At 45.3% G+C, this 23,648-nt stretch overlaps 1 protein-coding gene across 1 annotated transcript; it reads left to right on the top strand.

Moving 5' to 3' along the window:
* Positions 1-8,440: 8,440 nt before the first annotated feature.
* On the top strand, positions 8,441-19,744 carry aadac (arylacetamide deacetylase; the record flags this gene model as incomplete). Its single annotated transcript, XM_084444101.1, has 5 exons — positions 8,441-8,581; positions 10,142-10,370; positions 16,208-16,277; positions 18,843-19,014; positions 19,118-19,744. The coding sequence occupies 5 exons, from the start codon at positions 8,441-8,443 to the stop codon at positions 19,742-19,744; spliced, it is 1,239 nt and encodes a 412-aa protein (XP_084300227.1).
* Positions 19,745-23,648: the final 3,904 nt, after the last annotated feature.

Here is a 23,648-nt window from a genome sequence, read left to right as displayed (position 1 = left end):
AGTACAGTACAAGGCCCACTGCATTAGTGGGATCAACAATTTGAAGGACAGCGTTTGATTAAATCCCTGACCAGCCATCAGGCTCAAGTCCACTGAAGTCAGATACTCCCACCACCGACTAATCTCCCACAGAACAGCAATTCAGAGAAACCCTAACTCCCCCGGTCATGTACATAATAACAGCACCCCCCAGTCCATAACAAGATCCTAGAAGGAGGAACAAAGGCCTCAGCCATGGAGGCTCGCTAAGCCTTGTCGGCACATAGCTGATGCTAACCCAAGACTGATAAGAGGAAAGAGACAACCTTCAATGGAAGCCGAGGGAAGCTGTAACTCTGCCAGTCAAGTAAACTGACGATAAACATTATTATATTTCTAAATGTGTTTCTTCCTCTGGATCTTCAACTCGGCTCCTCTTGCTGGGATCTAGAGTTCACCCCCCTGTGAACTTTACCTAACACTCTGCTTCCCAGAGCTTGTTGGTTTGTGTGCTATTCTTGAATTCCACTCCTGCCTTATCTTAAATACATTACCGCAGTGTGATAAGAGGGATGGGTAGAAGGTAAGAAGGCGAGAAAGAGAGACGGGCCTGTGTTTCCTTTGCGAATACTTGAAATGTTTTCTTGACGTGTGTCATGCACTTGTTCAATTGAGAGATGGGGGGGGGGGGGGGATGGGCAGAGAGAAAGTGTTTGAGAGAGAGAGAGAGTTAAGAGATAGTGAGACTTATGATGACAAACGGCAACATTGTATGTAGGTCAGGCTCAGCCACAATAGCCCAGGAGCAGTACCATGCCAGGCCCTCAATTATTCACCAACAGGTTGTGGCCATGTCCTTGGGATGGAACACTGAAAACTACACCACAGGATTACTGGATAGTGGGCCGCCCTCTCTATGGGGCACGCCGGGGTAAGCCTGGCCCAAATCCCAATAAAAAGTTACATTCATTCCTTCATTTCAGATTGTGTTTTGGTGCATTGCAACACGTACCATAGATAGCAAATGTCGGGTTGTGAATCCCTCCCTCCCTCTGTCACGTTGTTGAACTGCATTTCTATGTTGCCACCACAAGAAGCAGTGGTCCCAGCACACCAAAATAAAAACACTATGACATTATGCATTTTCCAGATCCCCGGTAGTGTGGTGGATAAAACATCTGACTCCCGTGGGAACGTTGGTGGTTCAAGCCCCGGTGGGGAAGATTTTTTTTTTTTGTCACTGAATGTTATAGAAGCTATCTAAAAATGTGGTTTCCTGGTGGTGCTATGTCAGTTATTTAATTTATGTGCAGTAATTGAACATTTGAAATACTCCTGTTTTGAAATTATACCTACAGTATAGGTGTCTCAGTAATTACCCATTATATATTAGGCTATACTTTGCATGTATTTGCCAGGTAAATGTTTAGTAATTGGGGGACTATGAAAGGAAGGGTTACCCAAAAAGTTGTTCAGAGTAAGTTGATTTAGCAATAGAAATCCATAAGCCTAGGGCCAATGGGCCTAGGATATAGACAATAAACTACCGGTGGAATGGTGGTGGAGCAATAGCAGGAACCAACTCGTCCATCGGGGACCCGCTGTAGGTCCGCTAGCCTTGTGTTATCTGGGTTTATCCCTTACCTTTGTCCAGAAACAGAAGTTGAACCAATTGCAAAATAGCTAACATTACAGGAATCATCAGTGTAACTGCTTTAGCCACTGACTGCTACCATTAATGTTATGGAAGCTGTTGCTAGTTGTCGTGGTCTCATGAGCTAACTGGCTATCCTGCTCTTATTGTGCTGAATTAGCATTGGAAGCATTGGAACTGATGTGTCCAGGCGACAAGACCTATCTTAATTTATCAGACATTATTTCATGTCAAAATGAAAACGAGGGAGAGGGCGTTCAGTGGTAATAAGATAAACTCCGAAGGTGCTCTTTGAGACGAAAGGGGTAAAAACTTAGAAGCATGAAAAAAGGCAGGTCCAAGGCAGCTCTTTGATTAAATATAAAAAGCCTTTATTATAAAATGGCTAACACCAACATGTTTCGGCCAAAGGGCCTTCTTCAGGGTGGACTGAATACCAGGAGAAGCATACATAAGGCTACATTGTACTGTGCAACATCATAGCAAAAGAAGGGTTTAACAGGAGGCATAATCGGACTAGAGAAAAGCAGCCATATCTAAGCAGTCATTGAGACCTGGAGGCGACGTAGCCTTCAGTTTATATATCCAGTGGCTTTCTGTTCTGTTCAGATCAACCTGTCTATTCCGTCTTCTCAAAGTTGAAGGAACACAATCTATGCCAAGGACTGTAAAAGAGCAAGCATCTTGGTGCCTATCTCTAATATGTTTCGTCATGGCATAGTCAATATTGTTGATTTTGATTGCGTATCTGTGTTCCGCAAGGCGGTCCTGTAAACGACGCTTAGTGTGCCCAACATAGAATGCATCACAATGGGAGCACATCAATATACAACGTGTCGTTTTACAATTAATAAAACAGTTAGTAGTATATGCTTTTTTTGTCACAGGGTGGGTGAATTCTTTAGACCCGGCTACCACTTCACATTGTCTGCAATGTCCGCATTTGAATGTGCCTATCGGCCTTTTAGGGAACCAGGAAGCTGTCTCCTTGGCTGGGAGGTGGCTACGCACCAAACTATCTCCGAGGGTGGGGGCCCTTCGGAAGGAGAACAAGGGGGGGTCAGGGAAAGCAGATTTCAGGGTATCATCACACTCGATCAAATTCCAATTTTTTCTAATGATGCTGCGTATGGACAGGGCTTTGGTGCTGTAGCAGGTGGAGAACACTACCCTTTCCATCTTTTTCTGTTTCGAGGCTTTTCTGGATAAAAGGGAGTCTCGTTCCAGAGAACTGGCCTTAGAGAGCGCTGTGTTAAGGGTAGCATCAGAATAACCCCTTTCTTTGAAGCGATCATGCATCTCTCTACCTTTTTCCTGAAAATCTGCATCTCTGTGGAAGATTGTCAAGGGAAAAGCCAGCGTAAGCCAGGAGCCATTGGCTTACCCTATTGAAAAAAAAAAGTTTTAAGGACCGGTTCGGAATTTTGCATTATAAGCTATGTTAAAAGGTTATTTACGATCATATACAATGGCCGATATCAACGTTTTGCCAAATGGTGCACTCTCGAGATATAGCCCGTCGCCACTAACACACTAAATGGATCCATAGGTGCATAGACTAAATCCCTCAAAAACACCATAAACTCTTATTTTTAAAGACTCTCACTGAGTTATCACTGGTGTCCGTTGATGTTGTAGTATGGAATACCACTGGGTCAGGAGTCTCACCTCCTCCAGGTAGGCCCTCTCATCATTGTTGGTGATCAGGCCCATCACTGCTGTCGTCAGCAAACTTGACGATGGCATTCGAGTCGAAGGTGGCTGTACAGCTGTGCATGTACAGAGAGTGCAGTAGTGGGGACAGCACACAGCCCTGGGGGGCTCCTGTGTTGAGCGTGAGGGGGGATGAGGTGTGGTTGCCTACCTTCACCAACTGGGGTCTGTCTGACAGGAAGTCCAGGATCCACTTGCAGTGTTTTGCCCCAGGACCCTGAGCTTGGTTTTGAGTCTGGGTAAGGTTATTGTGTTGAAAGTTGAACTGTAGTCAGTGAACAGCAGTCTCACATAACCCAACACGTTCCCCTTGCTCTTGTCTAGGTGGGATAGGGTGGTGTGGAGGATGTAAGCTACTGCATCCTCTGTGGATCTGTTGGGTTTGTATGCAAACTGTAGAGGGTCTAGTGTGCTGGGCAGAGAGGGTGTGTGTGTTCCTGTGTTCCTTGTGTTCCTTGACCAGCTTCTCAAAGTACTTCATCACCATGGAGGTAAGAGCTACCGGCCAGTACTCATTGAGACAGGCTGGTCTTGGCTTCTTCGGTACTGGGATGATGGAGGACTTCTTGAAGCATGTGGGAACGATGGACAGGGCCAGGGACAGGTTGAACACAGGAGCCAGCTGGTAGGCGCACATCTTGAGGACCCACCCTGCGATACCGTCTGGTCCTGTGGTTTTCTAGGTGTTCACCTGTTTAAGCACCGTTCAGACGTTGTGTTCAGAGAGAATGAGTGCTCTCCTCCGCATCAGATGCGATGGCCGTCCGGCCGTTGCTGGTCTCAAAGTGAGCATAGAGGGCGTTGAGGCTGTTCACGAGAACACTGAACTGAGGAGGATGGAGATCCTTTGTAGTCAGTCATGGTGTTTACAGTAATCTGTGCTGTTGTCACTTATTTTAATGCAATATGCACTATTTATTTTCAGTTGTGGCCTTAATCTTCATCGGTAGTTTTGCTGTGATGAAAGTTGTTGATTTAAATTATTCCACCAACGGTTGCGTGCTCGGTTTTGAATGCAACGTAGCAGTTTTATTAGGCCTATATACTTTATCAATATATATTTTCAGGGCTCTCGAGATTGCAGGAAAGTGCGGTTAGATACAATCCAAACACATGATTGTATGATGGACTCAATACAGTATCATTCCCTTCCCCCTCCTGTACAACCTGGCTTTTCCTCTTCTCCACCACTCAGCATGACCCTGCATGACCTTATCAACAGGGTCCACCGGGAGGTTTAGCCCCCCTCCCACTGTAGGACTGCCAGCGGAACAAGCAGTGATCCTGAATGATTTATTAACGGCTTTTCATGGAAGCAGAGTAAAGACGGCCTATGCAGCCTTTGATGTATGTCAGACTTGACCCCGTCGGATTACATCATCAAAGACATACTGCAGCAGGAGACCGACGGAATTCAAGTCCTTTCCTGTTCACAACTGATGGCACTTGTCAATACTATTTAACAACAAATAAAAAACGGATCTACTCAATTTTATATTATGGCTACCTAATACATCCATGATGGCTACCGACATTCACAACTCGACTCAGGAAGGGAGCCCTGAAATAGTAACCGAGTTTGAAAACATACTTTTGAGGAGATAAAGGTCTGAAGGTTCCTGTGGAAGGCTGAGTGGGAGGCTGAGTGGGAGGCTGGAGTGTGTGTGTGGTGTGAATATGCTGCAGAGGCACAGCAGTGTGTGATAGTGTTGCTTGCTTCAGCAGGGAGGGCTGTTGGTAGGCACCAGGCTGCCAGTGTGGCTAGGTTAGGTAGGAGAGCTAGAGGCAGATTAACATTCCAGCCCCAGAGCCCAAGGCTGCATGTGACTGAGCCCCGCCGTGTGTCTCCTGCTGGGGGGGGGGGGCTTCATTACAGCCTCCCACCCCCCCCACCCCACCCCACCCTCCCCGATCAGACAGACCTTCCGACCGGCTGGGCAACCTGGCACGTTCCTCGGCTTCCCTCACATGCATGCATACACACACACACACACACACACACACACACACACACACACACACACACACACACACACAGACAGGCAGACACACACACAAACTCCAAATGCACTCCCTTCTCTCTCTCTCTCTCCTGCTCTGTCTTCCTCACATTAAAGAGGCCTGCAGGAACACCAGCTCACCTCATGGATACAAGGAAAGAGGTGGGAAGCTGGAACATCGAAGTCAACACTTTGTGTGTGGTGTCTTGCTCTGATCACTTAACCCCTCTATTATCCCATCTAGTTTATGTAACCGTATGCCCCCACATTTGAGTGGCTTAAAACCCTAATTGGCCCATGGAAATACCCACTGGCTCAACGGGGATCCTGTCAAAGACTTTCCAAAGTTTGCTGCTTACACTTTCTAAACCTAATTAAGGAGATCTGGTGTGCTGCTGGTGTGTTTCACACACACACACACACACACACACACACACACACACACACACAAACACACACACACACACACACACACGCGTGCACAAAATACCACCACCTACTATCCATGGGAAACTCACAGAAACTGTTCAGAAATGTTTCAAGTACTCCTCGCTGAATCACCCACATATACACGCGCCCCCAGAGTAGACAGGCAGCCACATGTGGCAGCTGAAATAAAGGGAGCAGCCCGCTGATTCACACTGACAGGTCCCCTGTCGACACGCTGCGGAGGACAGGAGAACAAAGTTGAGGCATGAACATTATAGCAGCCACTGAAGGGGGATCCCCCTCCTCCTCTCTGTCAGGAGGCAGGGGGGCCGCCGGGGGGGTGGGGGGGCGGGGGGGGGGAACCTGGAACCTGAAGGGAATCCTGGAGTGTCTGAGGCACGATATTTGGTATTCCGAGGAGCGACTCCATATTCCGGTGCTCGCCATTGATCGGACTCACTGAGGCTTTTGCCCCCCCCATGCTGAGGCAGGGCTTGATCACTGATGCTAGACAGACTCTCTCTCCGTGAGAAAGAAGTAGGAGGAGGAGGGGGAGGAACAAGCTCACGTGTGAGCACATGGTCCAACTTTCACACATGTCCACTTTGACAACAGCACACACACACACAGATCAAAACATAACCCTGTATGCCCCCCCCCCCCCATACTCTTTTTAGCCATTGTTTGGGGGAATAACCGAGAACTTCATCACTCAATCAGTACAGTCATAAATGCTGGTATTAATGTTTAGTAAACAATACAGGTGCCACTACATCTCTCTGTCTTCCCTTCCTCTCTCTGTCTTCCCTTCCTCTCTCTGCCCACCACCTCACTGCAGAGGTCCTTTCCAGGCTCGTGCAGGGATCTTTCTCAACGTGAGCACAGCAGGTGTCGTATTGCCTCTACAGCCAATCCTGTCCCTGTAGGTTTGCCATGTGGGCACCGAGGCAGCGGCACTTACACTAAGAGTCAAAGCCAAAGCCAAAGTCAGTTTTATTTATATAGCACATGTTCATATAAGCAAATGTAGCACACAGCACTTTACAGAATAAATAAAAACATAGGTTTTAGTTGGTATTAAGAAAAGTAAAATACAAATAAAATAATTTTAAAATTGAGTAAAACTACATGATAAAAATTAGATTAAAAAGGTAGGCTATGTCTTAAGATTTATCTTAAACGTTCCCACAGTTTCAGACATTCTTAGGTTTTCTGGCCGGGTATTCCAGAGGCTGGGGGTGTAAAAACTGAAGGCTGTTTCGCCATGTCTGTTGGTCCTCGCTCCAGGAATAGTTAAAAGTTCAGTGCCAGAGGACCTCACTTTGTGATATACTTGGTTTACTGTATATCATAAAAGCATATATTCAGATGCATACCTAGTATGTATAGCAAAGTGCTTTGAAAACTAATAAAATAATCTTAAAATCTACTTGTCTCTACGACTGGTGTCAGACTGGGAAGTAAACAGCCTTTCACACTATACCAAAAAGTTTTCAAGGTGGGCCAGTGGACATTTTTAAACGGCAAATGAAAACATATCTTTTTAATCTATCTTATTTATGTTTTGGATTTTTATTTTATATCATCTTCCCTGTTTTATGCCCCATTGGATTGTGTGGTTTATTCTTGTTTTTATTGTGTGGTTTATTTTGTTGAGTGGATATTTTTTATTCTGTTATGTGCTGAAATGTCAAAGCACTTTGAGCTACAGTCTGTATGAAAAGTGCTGTACAAATAAAGTATATCATTCTTATTATTCCATACTGAAACTGTTTAGCTGGCCTGGTCCGCATTCCATTACACTGGACATGTCGCCATACATCGGTTAGGTTTTCCCGTTCCCGAGGGATCTCGGAAGTGATTTATCGTAGATAAAGATGTGACCGGCCTATTACTTTTCCTTGAGTGCAGAAAAAGTGTAAATTGCTGACGGCGTGCTGCTGACATCATCGCCCCAGTCGAGTTGGCAATGCTGACAAGGCATTTGCACTTGGACTGGAGAGTAGCCTTGCCCGTCTATCTGAGTTAAGAAGACCAATCTCAATTTGTGTCAGGCCTATTATATCTTGTAGAATGTGACAATGTTTACTTTTTATACCGTTCTTCAATAAAAAGTTGTTTGCACTCGCAATCTCTCAGACTGTGCAAATCCTAACAAGGGGTGGTGTGTGTGTGTGTGTGTGTGTGTGTGTGTGTGTGTGTGTGTGTGTGTGTGTGTGTGTGTGTGTGCGGGGGAAGGGGGGGGGGGTGCAGTTACGCCACTGGTATTCGCAGAAAGTTGCCCGGTGCTCCAACTGTGAGCTCGAGAGGGGTGCGCAGCGCGCTCGAGAGAAGCACCTGATGAATTCGCAGAACGGGCCAGCGAGGCTCAGTACGACTCGTCCCAGCTGGGGTGCGCTCTTCAGTCAGTTAGATCGGCGGGAATAAGGATAGGAGCACGCACGACCGCCTGTGAGTTGGAAGTGATAGCCCCGGTGAAAGCCCCGACCATGCACGTTTATGAAGATTAGATGACACTAACATGTGCTGTCATATCTAGCTGGCTTGGTTCCAATTAATACCAGATTAGGTATTGCTCGGACTGGAGTGACTTACTAATAAGCAGACCTGAGACGGGGATTTCTTTCTGCACCCTGCAATCAATTGCTGGGAAGCTCCGGGTAAAATGAGATTGAAAGGTTTATTTTTACTGCTCTCTCTCGGAGTATTTACAGCCTACTACATCTACGAGCCCATTCCGGATAATATAGAGGAGAGATGGAAACTCATGCTGACCAACTGCTTCTTCAGAAGTCTCAGCCACCTGGTAAAACCTCCGTCTGAATTAATTGTCTAGTTGTTGTGTTTACGTTATGAAATAGTCAGTTTGTGGTAGGTATTTACTCTTTATGAGTAGGATGCGTCGTTAATAGCCTATACTAGGTCTCATGTGCAGCTTTTGAGTTTTGCCGAATCTCTTAAACATAATTTAACCCCCCTCTTATTTTACTATTGGTTTAGTTTTTTTTTTCTTTCTTTTTGGCCTACTAGAATTAATTCACTCCTATTACATACTGTAGTATAGGCTACTGTATGCTTGTTATGCAGATGCATACATGCTGGTTACACCAGATTATGTCAGACGGTAATCCGAGGAGGCTATTGTAGTCCTGCTCACCTGCTCTAATTTTAGACGCCATTAAAGGCTATTATTAATCCACACTTTCTTTATTATAAGGAAGGAGCTCCGAGTAGACGTCATACCCAGCAACACCCGTGTGTGTTATCCTAAAATACATCAAATTAATCATTGTCACAGGAATGTAACATTATGTTTTCTTCCCAGTAGTGTTATACTACTAGAAACCTACATTTGGTTTTTCAATTTTGAGAATAATGCTATAAGTAGGCTATTATTATCCGTTACAATTATTACCTTAATGGCAATTGATATTGCAATTAATCTTGCATTTCGACGCATGTTTCCTTAGACAGAAAGAAAAAGAAGGATACAATGTTATTTTATTATCAATGTTACTTTTCAAATTTTGAAAAGGCAATGTTTTGAGTCAGTCAAACCTGCAATGCCCATTCCTCTCGCTCCCCCTCCCTCTCCGTTCTACACACACACACACACACACACACACACACACACACACACACACACACACACACACACATACACACACACACACAGTCATTGGGAACAAACAAGCGCCTCCAAAACCTGGAGCTCTGGTGAAATAGGTTTACAAGAAAACTATGAATTATAGGATCATTACCAGCACGAGCTCCGAGGCCCTTCCACTGGTGAGACCCACTCATAAATGTCCACATGACCGACCATGTGTTGCTGTTTTATAGATACAGTCACATCATGATCATCTGATTCCTCAGATGATCCACAACACAGCACGGTCTCATGGTTCCTCATGGTAGAAAGCAAGCCAATGAAATGGACATTAGACAGTATAGGAGAGCCGTGTCTGGATTTATGTCTTTTACCTTACTTTTATGTGTTTTACTTTGTATGTCTAGCATTACATTCGTTTTGTAAGTGTTATCTCCCTCTCTCCCTCTCTCTCTCTCTCTCCCTCTCTCTCCCTCTCTCTCCCTCTCGCTCTCTCTCCCTCTCTCTCTCCCCCCCTCTCCCTCTCTCTCTCCCCCCTCTCCCTCTACCTCTCTCTTTCTCTCTCTCCCTCTCTCTCTCCCTTTCTCTCCCTCTCTCTCCCCCCCCTCTCCCTCTCCCTCTCTCCCCCCCTCTCCCTCTCCCTCTCCCTCTCCCTCTCCCTCTCCCTCTCCCTCTCCCTCTCCCTCTCCCTCTCCCTCTCCCTCTCTCTCCCCCCCTCTCCCTCTCTCCCGTCCACCCCTCTCTCTCTCTCTCCAGGCAGACTTCAGTGAGCTGGTGGGCCTGAATGACTACATGGGGGTGATGTACTTCATCACCTTCGCCGAGCGGGTGGTGCCCCTCTCGGACCAGCGCGTGCGGGTGACGGAGGAGCAGTTTGACGGGGTGGAGGTGGTGCTATACCAGCCCAGGCAGCAGGCTGCGGAGCAGGAGCGCAGGCCTGCGGTCATCTACCTGCACGGCGGGGGCTGGTGCCTGGGCAGCTCCAGTGAGTAGGGGATCAGTCAGCAATTAGTTATCAGGAAACGGATCAGTGTGTTCAGCTGTTTCTGTACGGTACATTAATCTTTCTGTCGGAAGCACGGAGACACACACGCACACACCAAACACACAAGCACCAAACACACACACCAAACACTCACACCAAACATCATCACATCCACGCGCACGCTCACACACACACAGACACACACTAAACACAGACACGCACACATACACGCACGCACGCACACACTCGCGCGCACACACACACACACACACACACACACACACACACACACACACACACACACACACACACACACACACACACAAACCTCTCCTGAGAACATGACTCACCACCTGGTTGAGCAGTCATGCTCCCTAGCGGTGGTAATCTGCAGATGTATGGACAAAAACAGGGAGGGAGGGATTTGGGGATTTAATCTGAATCTTCCTGGCAGGGCTAAAAGGTCCAAGCCTCCCCAGTACTGCTGTTTGACCTGGTGACCACTGTCAGCAAATTGTAGGCATAGCATGAGTCTGGTCAGGCAGAAGGATAAAGGAATGCTGTTGCTGCATTTTGCTGTGCTGAGGCAGTGGTCACCAGGCCAGATAGCATTCCTGGTGAGGTTTGGACCTTAAAGGCCGTTTCAGACGAGGAGCGATATCCGCGCATTGTAATTCATTTTCAATGAGAGAGGCGAGCGGTCAATTTGGAAGCCGTGGACAATCTGGGGCGGAGCGGCAAGCGGGCACGACCCCGTGAAATTGTCGCGCGCGTGCTCGTTTCGTGCACACGCCCGCCCACGATAAGAGCTGAATTGTAGTCAGCTTTCCCCGCTGCGCGCAGGACGCGTGCATCCCCCGCTGATCCGAGCGAGAACTCAGGCGGAATATCGCTCCCCGTCTGAAACGGCCTTAACCCTGCCAGGAAGACATCTTTAAGCAATATTCAGATTATCCCAAAATTCCCATTCCTCTCTTGCCTACCTGTTTCTGTCTTTCCATCTGCCTGTAGTCTGTCCATCCATCCATCCATCCATCCACCCATCCATCCATCCATCCATCCATCCATCCATCCATCCATCCATCCATCCATCCATCCATCCATCCATCCATCCATCCATCCATCCATCCATCCATCCATCCATCCATCGGAGCCATCCATAATTTCTGCCATCCATCAGTTCCTTCCTTCCTTCCTTCCTTCCTTCCTTCCTTCCTTCCTTCCTTCCTTCCTTCCTTCCTTCCTTCCTTCCTTCCTTCCTTCCTTCCTTCCTTCCTTCCTTCCTTCCTTCCTTCCTTCCTTCCTTCCTTCCTTCCTTCCTTCCTTCCCTCCCTCCTTTATTCTTCCCCTTCATAAGGTAATCTCTGATTTAAACGTGCCTGCACACTGCCCCAACCAACGCTAAACTAGCCTGACATGAGACAGAATTGTGTAACCAATAGGGGAGGGAGATTTGCTACAAACCAAAACTAGAGAAGTCGGTCAATTTGCAGAGCTGAGCGGAGAGCGGAGGAGTACATCAGAGCAGCCTCTGCGTCGGAGTGACGCGGCAGCCAATGAAAACGAAGTGGGAGGGGCATTGAGCTAAACTGGCTTGTGAATCGTTGGCACGCCGCTGGAAGTGCTGTCCCTTTTAATTCACGGCCCTGCACCCTCTGGCCCTTCCAGCTGATGTCAATTAAGTGCTCAGGCCTCAGGCCGCAAGTGCGAGGGGCCGCAAGGGTGGTTTGCGCATTCAGATTGGGATTCAGCTATTGTCTTTTTCTTTTATTGGCTTTCTCTGTGATGTTTCGCTTCGGTTTTCTCACCTCCGTCATGATATCATTGAGCTAAAAAACGCATGATATCCATAGACGCCGGAATAGTTAGCTACTACTGTGTTGTTTAAGCACAACGTTGCGCATACGTACTTCGCCTGAATGCTGCGTCCCGGGGGCACGAGTTTTAAAAGGTAATTAATGTCAATGATTCAGCTTACTTTTAGTAAATATAATTGGAGAATTAGCATCAGACATGTTTGTAAATGTCCAAATATCGCGATGTTTTGCCAAATAGGCCTAATTATAGGTAGGATATTGAAAATTTGGCAATTCTTTGTTTATTTATGAAGTAATTTATCAACATAAAAATTGTATTCAATTCAAACATATCCTTTTGGAAATGAATGTACTCTGCCTTTGCATTGTCTGTAAAATAATAAGCATCATGCAATCATGCAATAACTCACATTTGATCTATCAATCGACTGCTGAACACTACAAAATCAGTAGGCTACAGTATGATAATAATGAAACATCTACTGTACATAAAATCTATCGGTTATGGCACAATTAGGCTTAAAGGTATAATATGTAATATGTGGATTATTTCCCCCATCTAGTGTCTAAAGATAAGAACTGCAACAACACAAGGAATTGGTTGCCAAAACGCCAGAGAATGCACTGTTTCAGTCATACTGTGATAAGATATTCACTCCGAGAGGAACATAACATTACACTTATCAGTAATCACAATCAAGTATTTCAGAGTGCCATGTAATAAGTTATGTTAGATGCTGTAGTGTGGAGATAACGTTAGGTCTGGCTATGCAGATTCCAAGAAAGATAACGATAGCTTGTTAGCTAGCTTAGCGGTCTAGTAGAAAAGTAGCCATGTCACCATGCAACTTTATCCCATGAAACTCCATAAACTCTGTCCAACGAGCAAAGGCTGGCCCGGTATCTATCCGACTTTTGCTCCTTCTTCGGTCACTGAGCTTTTGAGATTTGTATCGCACGGTTCACTGGGGCTCAGGTGGAGAAGCAGGACAACGAAACTCTGACATTTTACCAAACGTTTAGCTGAAAAGAGTGAGCGGAAGTGGACAGAAAAGCTGCCGTTTTATAGTCGCACACACACTAACCAACATCTATAATGCTGCTAATTCATGGAAGTATAAAGTTAGCTGGCTACTGCTAATCTCACAGTGGTAAAGCTAGAATAGTACCTGGCAACCGAGCGCGCAGTACCAATGCTGTAATATTATTGGCTGGTATGATATCAACAGAGTGTCATTGTCGGGCCGTCAAAATTTCATAATGTAATAATTTCAGACAAAATTTCTTTTTTTTGGGAAAAGCAATACTTTTACTCTGCAGCCTTCACAAAGCCCTATGGATGTATTATTTTTGAGAAAATGTTTATTTTAATCCACATATTACATATTATACCTTTAATGTAATATAAACATAAATATAGTATATGATGGACATCAAAATTAAGGCAGAGTAGGCTACCATAACCCAACTCTAGGGTTTCAGAGTGCTGTGAAGCCAAGCCAAAGAAATTATGTTACGGCCTTTCTGCCTTGGTTCTGTTTTCTGCTTTTGGAGGTTACAGCAAAGACAACCCACTATTTTCTCGAAAAAAAACAACACAATTGACTAAATATATTTGTCCCTATGATAAAGTAGATACTTAATGTCCCAAAAATGACAATAATGCATTTTTGACCAAAAATGAAGTTACGGTCTTTTGCCTTTGTAGGGCAGTATAGAGAAGCACTTGAAGGATTTGATAGGTCCTATCAAATCAGGTCCTATCAAATCATGTTATCTGAGATATTACCTTAAGGAAGAGAGGAAGAAAGGATGAAGCACTGAGTAATGCCGGGCTCACACTACAGGATATTTAAAAACCTAACCGAAAAGAGAAATCGGGTTGCATCACGCATATACACACTACAGGATCCTATCGTGCCTGTGGGAGCCACAAACCACTGGTCTCGCTTGTGTAGTAACGTAATAATCTTAACGGGAGACACTACAGTTGAATAGGATGTTTTTTCCTTTAAAGATATCCTCATTAAGTTTTACCAGTTTTATCTTCACATGAAGAGAAATATATTTTGTATTACACTTCCATCCATCCATCCATCTTCATCCGCTTATCCGGGGTCGGGTCGTGGATGCAGCAGTTCCAGCAGGGGGCCCCAGACATCCCTTTCCCTGGCAGCATCAACCAGCTCTGCCTGGGGAATCTTTAGCCGCTCCCAGGCCAGTGCGGAGATGTAATCCCGCCACCTAGTCCTGGGTCTACCCCGCGGCCTCCTCCCAGCCGGACACGCCTGGAACACCTCCCTAGGGAGGCGGCCAGGACGCATCCTCACTAGATGCCCAAACCACCTCAGCTGGCTCCTTTCGACGCAAAGGAGCAGCGGCTCTACTCCGAGTCTCTCCCGGATGACGGAACTTCTCACCCAATCTCTCAGGGAGACCCCAGCCACCCTCCAGAGAAAACTCATTTCGGCCGCTTGTATCCGTGATCTCGTTCTTTTGGTCATGACCCATCCTTCATGACCATAGGTGAGGGTGGGGACGAAGATAGACCGAGATAGATAGATGGATAGATCGAGAGCTTCGCCTTTTGGCTCAGCTCTCTTTTCGTCACAACAGTGCGGTAAAGTGACTGCAGAACCGCACCAGCTGCTCTGATTCTCCGGCCAAACTCCCTCTCCATGGTTCCCTCACTCGTGAACAAGACCCACAGATACTTGAACTCCTTCACTTGGGGTAAGGACTCATTTCCTACTCGGAGCGGACAGACCACCGGTTTCCTGCTGAGAACCATGGCCTGATTCTCATCCCAGCCGCTTCACAGGTTCATACGAACCTATCCAGAGAGTGCTGGAGGTCGCAGGCAGATGATGCCATCAGGACCACATCATCTGCAAATAGCAGCGACGCGATCCCCAGCTCACCGAACTGGAAACCCACCTCTGCACGACTACGCCTCGATATCCTGTCCATGAAAATCACAAACAGGATTGGTGACAAAGCGCAGCCCTGGCGGAGGCCAACCCCCACCGGAAAGGAAGACGACTTACTGCCGAGGACCCGGACACAGCTCTCGCTCTGGGTGTACAGGGATTGGATGGCCCTAAGTAGGGATCCCCTCACCCCATACTCCCGTATAACCCTCCACAAGACCTCTCGAGGGACCCGGTCGTAAGCCTTCTCCAAGTCCACAAAACACATGTAGACCGGTTGGGCAAACTCCCAAGCCCCCTCCAACATCCTTGCGAGAGTGAAGAGCTGGTCGGTGGTTCCACGACCTGGATGAAATCCGCGTATCACACTTTCTTTCTCAAAAAAAAGTTAAGGTATGCAAATTAGGCAATAACTCATTAAATATGCGTACATTTGCTAAACTTAAATATTTACAGCTGGGTTTGTGAATACAAGCTTATTTTCAAGAGATTTTGAAAAAATACTGCATACACCCATCCACCATATTTTTTGGCATATTTTTAGACTGGAAATGCAACCTAAAATGAAAAGACAACAAGATATTCACAATTCCAGCTGTAAATATTAGCAGAATACATCTGAGAATCAGTATGTAAAGTTTAGTGAATGCACCTGCCCTGGAAGTTGAGATAGCAGGTAGCGAGTGACGTCAGATACTGAACAAACATAATTTTAAGAAAATGGCCGATAAAGATAAGCATTATGAATTCATATGCTTATTTCACAGGTACAACAATTAGAAAAATAGCAGTTTTTAATCAAGTCTCTCAATTTTCTCTGTAAATGTAGTGATAGTATACATGGGTCTGCGAGCCGATCGGGAGGTATAAGATTGGATCTGTAAACCTCTGATTGTTGGGAGGGCTGAATCGGGGATAAATCGGCTAAAAATATAGGGATAAAAATCCTTTAGTGTCCGGCATAAACCCGGCATAAGAGACCAGTGAAAATAAGAAGCTGGAAGGGTTTCAAACTTGTCCAATTGTAAAATTATATTGTTTTCTCATTTTGAGTGGTCTTGTCCCCCGACTCCTGTCTGTCTCCATGCAGGAATGAGCCCCTATGACCTCCTGGCCAGAGAGATGGTCACCGAGCTCAATGCTGTGGTCCTGTCTGTGGAGTGAGTATGTTTGTATACCAGGTTCTAGCGATGTGCTGGACCTGAACAGAACATGACAGTGCTGTACAGTATACCAATGTTATGGTTGGACAAATTGTATGCCGTCCTTCCATACGTTACAATGCAGATTGAACTTTACGCATGACGGTGTTTATGTGCCAAGTTTACATTTCATAGCAATGTCCCGAGGGGTTTCTTGTAGAAATAGAAAACCTTCCAAAACAGAAAAAAATTACCAACTTCTGATTGCTTACAGCTGCGAATGACAGATAAAGTACCTCTCATTTAGTTTGAGATGTCAAGTGACACAACACACACACGCACACACACACACACACACACACACACTGTACAGAACACAAACACAGCATCGTCACTGCCCCTGTTCTTTCCAGTTAATCACATGAGAGATGGTGGTGGAAATACGGGGAGAGCAGAAGAGCGGTGGAATGGTTTTCATTAGAGACACGCGAGATGCTCCATGTCAAAGCACCACACCAGCACTCTCACTCACCCAGTTACCGTACTGTAGATCCACCAAACTGTCACAGGCCTTTAACCCTCTCTCTCTCTCTCTCTCTCTCTCTCTCTCTCTCTCTCTCTCTCTCTCTCACAATAGGGCTTTTCACCCTGGCATGTAGACCCAATTTAATGTTTCCATTAATGCAATTGATGCTATGTATTCGAAAACCATGGGCAAAATGTCAAGCGCCTCTCGTTCTAAGCACACGAGCCCTCTCCCACCATCCGGCTGCGCAGAGGTTTTGCATACGGTTGGACTTTGCTAGATTTACCGCAAGGTCGGGAATTGTAAGCATTTCCCGGTTAATGTGCACAATCCCCGACCTTGCGGGAGATGTGAGAAATACTAACCAATGTGCACATTAACCGGGAAAAGCTCACATTCCCCGTTTTCTCACATTCACCGTAACATATATATAATATATATATATATAGATGTATATAACACAAAACTGCCTTGCTAGCTCAATCTTTTTGTAAGATATATGCTGAACTTTTTTTTGTTTGCATGGACAGATTTAGCTACTGCGAACACAAATTTCTCATTTTTATAGCTAATGTTTACAGCTATAGGTAGACTAAATTCTGGAATAAAAAAATTCAGATAATTTCTGTTATAAAAATAAGCATGTATATGTTCTATAGACACTTAGGAACGACACAAATATACTTTGCAAAGGATATGGGACCTTTAAAGTTAAACAATGTTGCCAAAGCGGTTCACAGCAAAGTAGCAAAATGCATTGATAATGATATGATGGAAGGTAAATGATGTCATGAATCAGCAGTACTACAAATGGTATTATCATGTAAGAGAACATTCATGTGTGTATCTCTTTTTCTTCTCTCTCTCTCTCTTGTTCAATTAAAGGCAGCTATGTGTTTGTTTTCAATTAACATCAGGGTGACAGTGAATTGGCTTGTGGATTTCTATTAATCAGAAAATTTGAATCCCTCCTGTCAAGTTACCAGTCTGTTATTGGATGTGCAACGTGGAATGGTGGCTAAATGGGCTTTGTTCGCTTATGTGTGTGTGTGTGTGTGTGTGTGTGTGTGTGTACAGTATGTGTGTGTGTGTGTGTGTGTGTGTGTGTGTGTTTTGAAATCCTTGCATCCTCCCATAAGCCAACTACAGTATGTATCATCAGATGCTTGATCATCCCAATTCTTAATATCTCCCTGAGGGCTCAGCGCCCAGTCCCATTAAACATACTAATATGTATCAATCAATCAATCAAAGCTTTATTTATATAGCGCATTTCATACCCAGAGGCAACACAAAGCGCTTTACAGAGAACAAGGGAGGTGGGCAGACATCCCACCCCTACATATTCCAGAGGGAAGCAAAAAAACAGTAATCACCCGGGGGCCAGATAAGTGAGCTGTAAAAATTCTTCCCTGACCCCTCTCAACAAGGCGATCGAGCAAGCTCCAGGAGTATGTTTGTCTACCGGCTAAGAACATTTATAGAGCAATAAATAACATTAAATTACATTTTCAGAGTAAGAGAGGCTAATAACATCATAGGAGAGACATGGCAAACATTGGTGTAAGTCTGTGTGTGCATAAATGTGCCTGGGCCCAGATAGAGGCAGGGTCAGGGGTAGGATCGGGGTAGGAAAGGATACGGACCCGGGTTAGGGTGAGGGGAAGGGGATCTGATGTAATGAATATGTAATGAATACAAAAACATTTCTAATCATTGTTTCGTGTGGTTTTGTCAACAGAAACAACCTGCATTGACCAACTTTTGATTGCTAACAGCTGCAAATGACAGATAACATAATGGTTCATGAGGTTCGACTTTAGAAATTCAAAACTACAAGTCAGAAGTCCTTTAGCATTAATTTCACTGTGTAGGAAAACAATTCTCTTTTTCAATCTCTGTTCTTTGCCATTGCCACATCTTACGTTTGCTGTGCTCTTTTAGCAAACAAAGGTAGAGTTTTACCTGAGTGAACAGAGTTTTACCTGAGTGACTAGTTTTTACCTGAGTGCAGTAGTTTACCCCCAGTCTCCTCTGTGCCCCCTTGCGTGTCCCAGGTACCGCCTGGCCCCAGCACACCACTTCCCTGTCCCGTACGAGGATGTGTACCGTGTGGTCAAACACTTCCTCCAGAGGGGGGTGCTGTCTCAGTACTCTGTTGACCCAGGGCGCATCGCTGTGTCTGGGGACAGCGCCGGGGGGAACTTGGCCGCCGCCGTGTCCCAGCAGGTAGAAATACCTCCTCTGGCCTGGGACACTAACTTACCTACTTACTGTTTTTGTGACTGTAGGCCACATATCTCTCTTTCGGTCTCTCTTTCCCCCCACTCAGTTGCAGCAGGAGCCAGGCCAGCAGGTGCAGCTGAAAGCCCAGGCCTTGCTCTACCCAGTCCTGCAGGCCCTGGACCTCAACACGCCATCCTACCAGCAGAACCAGAACATGCCCATCCTGCCACGAATCCTCATGGTGCGCTTCTGGAGTGAGTACTTCACCAGCGACAAGGCTTTCTTCAGGGCCATGATGGCCAACACCCACAACAGCCCCGAGTCCGCCTCCCTGCTCAAGTTCGTCAACTGGAGTGCCTTCCTGCCCGAGTCCTTCCACAGGAAGTACAACTACAGCGCCCCCACCGTGGCCCCCCACGTCGGGGGGGAGGGGCCGGGTATTAAGGGACCATCCCACTCCATCGCCGACCCGCGGGCGTCGCCCCTGCTGGTGCCGGACGCGGTGCTGCGCTCGCTCCCCAAAGCCTACGTCCTGACGTGCGAGTACGACGTGCTGCGGGACGACGGTGTCATGTACGTCACTCGGCTGCGTCACGCTGGCGTGGAGGTCACGCATGAACACTATGACAGCGGTTTCCACGGCGCCCTCATGTTCACTGTGTGGCCAACTGACTTCTTGATTGGACGGCGCATGACAGACAACTACATCAGGTGGCTGAAGGAAAATTTGTAAAAAGAAAATAAAATAAAAATCAAAGACAGGGAGAAAAGAACCATCTTCGGCTTTCAATGTTCATTCCTGTCCTCCCTGGCAATGCCTCAGCAGTTGTTTACTAGTAGGTTCTAACCTATTTTTCACTGGTTTGGTACAGTTATCTGGTTGTGCTTTGTACTGTATATTAAAGGGCATATGCTAAAAGGATTTTTCCACTCCACTGCAGTAGATCACGAGAGCAGAAGATGAGATTGCAATGAATAAACTTTCTGTATTTCCTGGAGTCACTCATTAGTCCAATTAAGCCAAAGATTGCTGTTGACATTCTGAATCACCAGATAAAGACATTTGATTAGACCAAGTTGATGTGCAGCATAATCTTGATGCAGTAATATAGTTATGCTTGATTTTGAAACTGTTTCTTCATATTAGGAGATTTATTTATAGGGTTTTCATTTCGAAGGTTCACAGAGAACTAAGCTCTCATATTTTATCAGCATGAGGGCAAGCTGTGGGCCATCTCCTCTGAATTCCTCTCCAATTCAGGGTTATAGTCAACGAGTTGTTTGTCCTCTTTGTGGACCAGTACAGGAGTGAGCTGAGGTGGACTGAGCCACTTCACATGCAGGTCTTACTCTCCCCCTTTCTTTCTCTCTCACTCTCACTCTCTCTGGCCTGCTCAGGGTAGGTCCTGTGATTGCACTGCACATGAAATGACCAGCGGAGGGTTCGGTGGGGTTCACCTACTTTGCATTGTGCTTTAAGTGTTTGAGGCCAGAATTTTCAGTCTTTCCAAACTTTGTGGCTTATACAGTTAATTCTCACAAGGTCTGTTTTTTGTGGCAACGTATCTCTGTATGTGAGGAGAATGAGAGACATGCATCATTTTGTTGTTTTCTGACAATAAAATGAAACTCTGTCTGTGGCTCTTCCACTCCTTTGAGCCTTTGCCGGGCAGTGGAATAACCAGTTAATTTCAGAGAAATTCATCACCATTAATCATTAGTGTGTGTGTGTGTACTGTAAGTGTGTGTGTTTGTGTACACTGTACTTGAATGGATTAATTGTTTTTGTCAAATGGCATAACTGTAACCAGCCCTAGGCCATAGTCTATATTCACCTGTCAACCCATGCACCATTCAGATGAACATTCCAATGAGTGCTCCAGTTTACTAGAAAGAGACAGAGAGAGAGACAGAGATTGAGAGGGAGAGATATTGAGTCCAAATCCTCTTTGAGCAGCTTGAGCATTTCCTGTGGGCTCAGTAGGCAGACAGCTCAGCGCGATGAGAGAGATGAGAGCAGGAGTTATGCACTACTGGGAGACGGGCTTACATTCCAGCAAGACCTGTAGATCTTGTTTAAATGCCTTGCATGTCTTGACTTGTGCCAATAAAGGCTTAGAATTCTCCGCTCCTCTCTTCTCTGCTCCTCCCTTCCTGTACTTTTCTCCCCTCCTGTCCTCTCCCTCCCCCCATCCTTCCCTAGAGGTACAGTACAGTGGATAGGAGAAGTGATGTGCTACTCAACACAAAAGCTGCCATGATGATTACAATAATCCTGCTAGTTCGTTTGCATGTGTGTACATTCATCCCCTCTTACAGTATATTAACATGAAAGCCCAATCCTGTCAGACAAAGTGGCATTGTTCCCAAATTCTTACCATTCTATAGAGGGATAACAGAAGCAACGTGACATGGATTAGGTCTCGCTTTTCTAGGAATTACACGCATGCACAATGTAGAGTGCAGACGCAACACGCAAACTATGTACAACCGAACACTCTTGCAAGGACACATAGGCCTAAGCACATAAGCACACACGTGCACATGCGCGCACACACGCACACACACACACACACACACACACACACACACACACACACACACACACACACACACACACACACACACAGTTAAGGAATTTAATATATTTAATGTAACTTGAATGGTTTGCATGCACACCCGATTTGTATCTCTTACACTCTTATTTTTCCATTTAAGGCAAGCCCTGGTTCAACTTTGATCCACTAAAGCAAAACAGCTCTCTGGGTTTAAATTAATGTTTTTCATTTTTGAAATATAATAATCCCCATCTCAATGGAACCATTAACAAATACCAGACATACATTTTTGAATAACAGACACACATTTACATTTTGAATAACAGACACACGTTTTGAATTACGATGGAAATTAATCAGCTTTATTTTTACAGCCAGTATGAATACAGAATGTGCAGAACTAGCAGTTGCAGAACAAACTTATCTTCTTCATCATCTCACACCTGGGGGCTTCCACACACACACACACACACACACACACACACACACACACACACACACACACACACAAATACACACACACAGTATACACATGCACAAATTAATCCTTGGCGAGCAGAGATGGCTCTATCTCTTATATGTCTTGGTTGTATGCTCTATGATCTCCTCCACTCTTTCATTATGTTTAATGTACAACATTGTACACCTTCACCCGCCCTCTTCATACAATAAAGTATCTCTCCCATCCTTTAACGTTGTTGTGATTTCTATAGGCTTGCCAGAAATAATATCTCTGAGATTATTTCCAATCACATTGGCCAAAGGGACTCATACAACAACTTTATTATTAATTACTCCTAACCATAATTGATCTAACTGACTGATTGCTAAGAGTGAGCTTGTGCATTTTTTCTCTTTCTAGGGCCTTTATACTTACTCACTCCTTAACTTGAAATAAGACTTCTCTCTGCCAGCGCAGAATAAGACTGTTCCCTCTGTCAATGGTTTCTGGCTGATTCTTGACCTTATTTCACCTGTCCAACCCCCTAACCTACAGGTCTGCTGATTCAGTATTGACTCAAAGACTGAAAGAACCAAACTCATAACTGTTTGATGTCCTTGTCTGACCTTGAACCTGATTTCTGTCAACTACAACCGAAGGCCCATAGGAGATATTAATATTGGACAGTATCTATATTTCTCCCTGTGTCATACAGTACAGTATGCACGTTTATAGCACTGCACTGAGAAAACCATAACCATGCCAACTTAAACTAAAGAACCAGACCGCAGGAATCCTTCCTTCCTGGAAGCGAGTTATAATTGATTATTTGAAGGTGTGGTCATGCTGTCATAGAACTGTATCTGTATCACATCAAAGACTCCAAAACTGTATCACTGAACCTATATTGGTGATACTGTATAACCAAAACTAGGTCAGTGGACAGTGTATAATATTACTAAAACATTTTAAAATCTTGTTCATCTGACTCCATTTTACATTACTTAACAATCTGTGTTAATACCTGTTGATTATGGGTTAAACTAAAGCAAGAATGGTCAATGTGATGTTAAATCAAATTCACTGCTCCAAGATTTAGATCCTACCCGACTTTAACATTGCAATGTGAGATCAGAGAGAGAGGGACATAGAGACAGAGAGAGAGAGAGAGAGAGAGAAAGAGAGAGAGAGAGAAGGCCTGAGGAGAGAGCCCAAGGAAGAAACTGTAAAGAATAGGAGAAGAGTGAGAAGAGAAATGGAGAAGCAATCAAAGAGGAACAAGAGAGCCAGACCAATGATCTACTCTCCATTCCACTTTATAGCCAAACATCTACTGTTAGAATTATAGATATCATTATTATTACACAGAGCTGCTGTGAAGATGACCAATCAGACCACAATTGTAATCGTTACGGCACCATTGACAGAGAGAGTGCTAGCCTGAGAGAGACAGGTCATTTTTGGGAGAGAGAGAAGTCTGTGTCCAGGAGCCAGTCTCGAAGAGAGACAGCTAGCCTGAGAGAGAGCACTGGCCTGAGAGAGAGCATAATTTGTGGGTTATTACTATTATTCAGCTCTATGGTGATTGTTTTAGTAAAGCCCTCAAAACAGATAGCAAAGAAGGAGAGAGAGAGAGA

The sequence above is a fragment of the Borostomias antarcticus genome, assembly GCF_949987555.1.
Source record: "Borostomias antarcticus genome assembly, chromosome: 1".
NCBI lineage: Eukaryota > Metazoa > Chordata > Actinopteri > Stomiiformes > Stomiidae > Borostomias > Borostomias antarcticus.
Note: the sequence above shows the minus strand (reverse complement) of the source record. Positions and strands in the feature narration are given on the sequence as shown.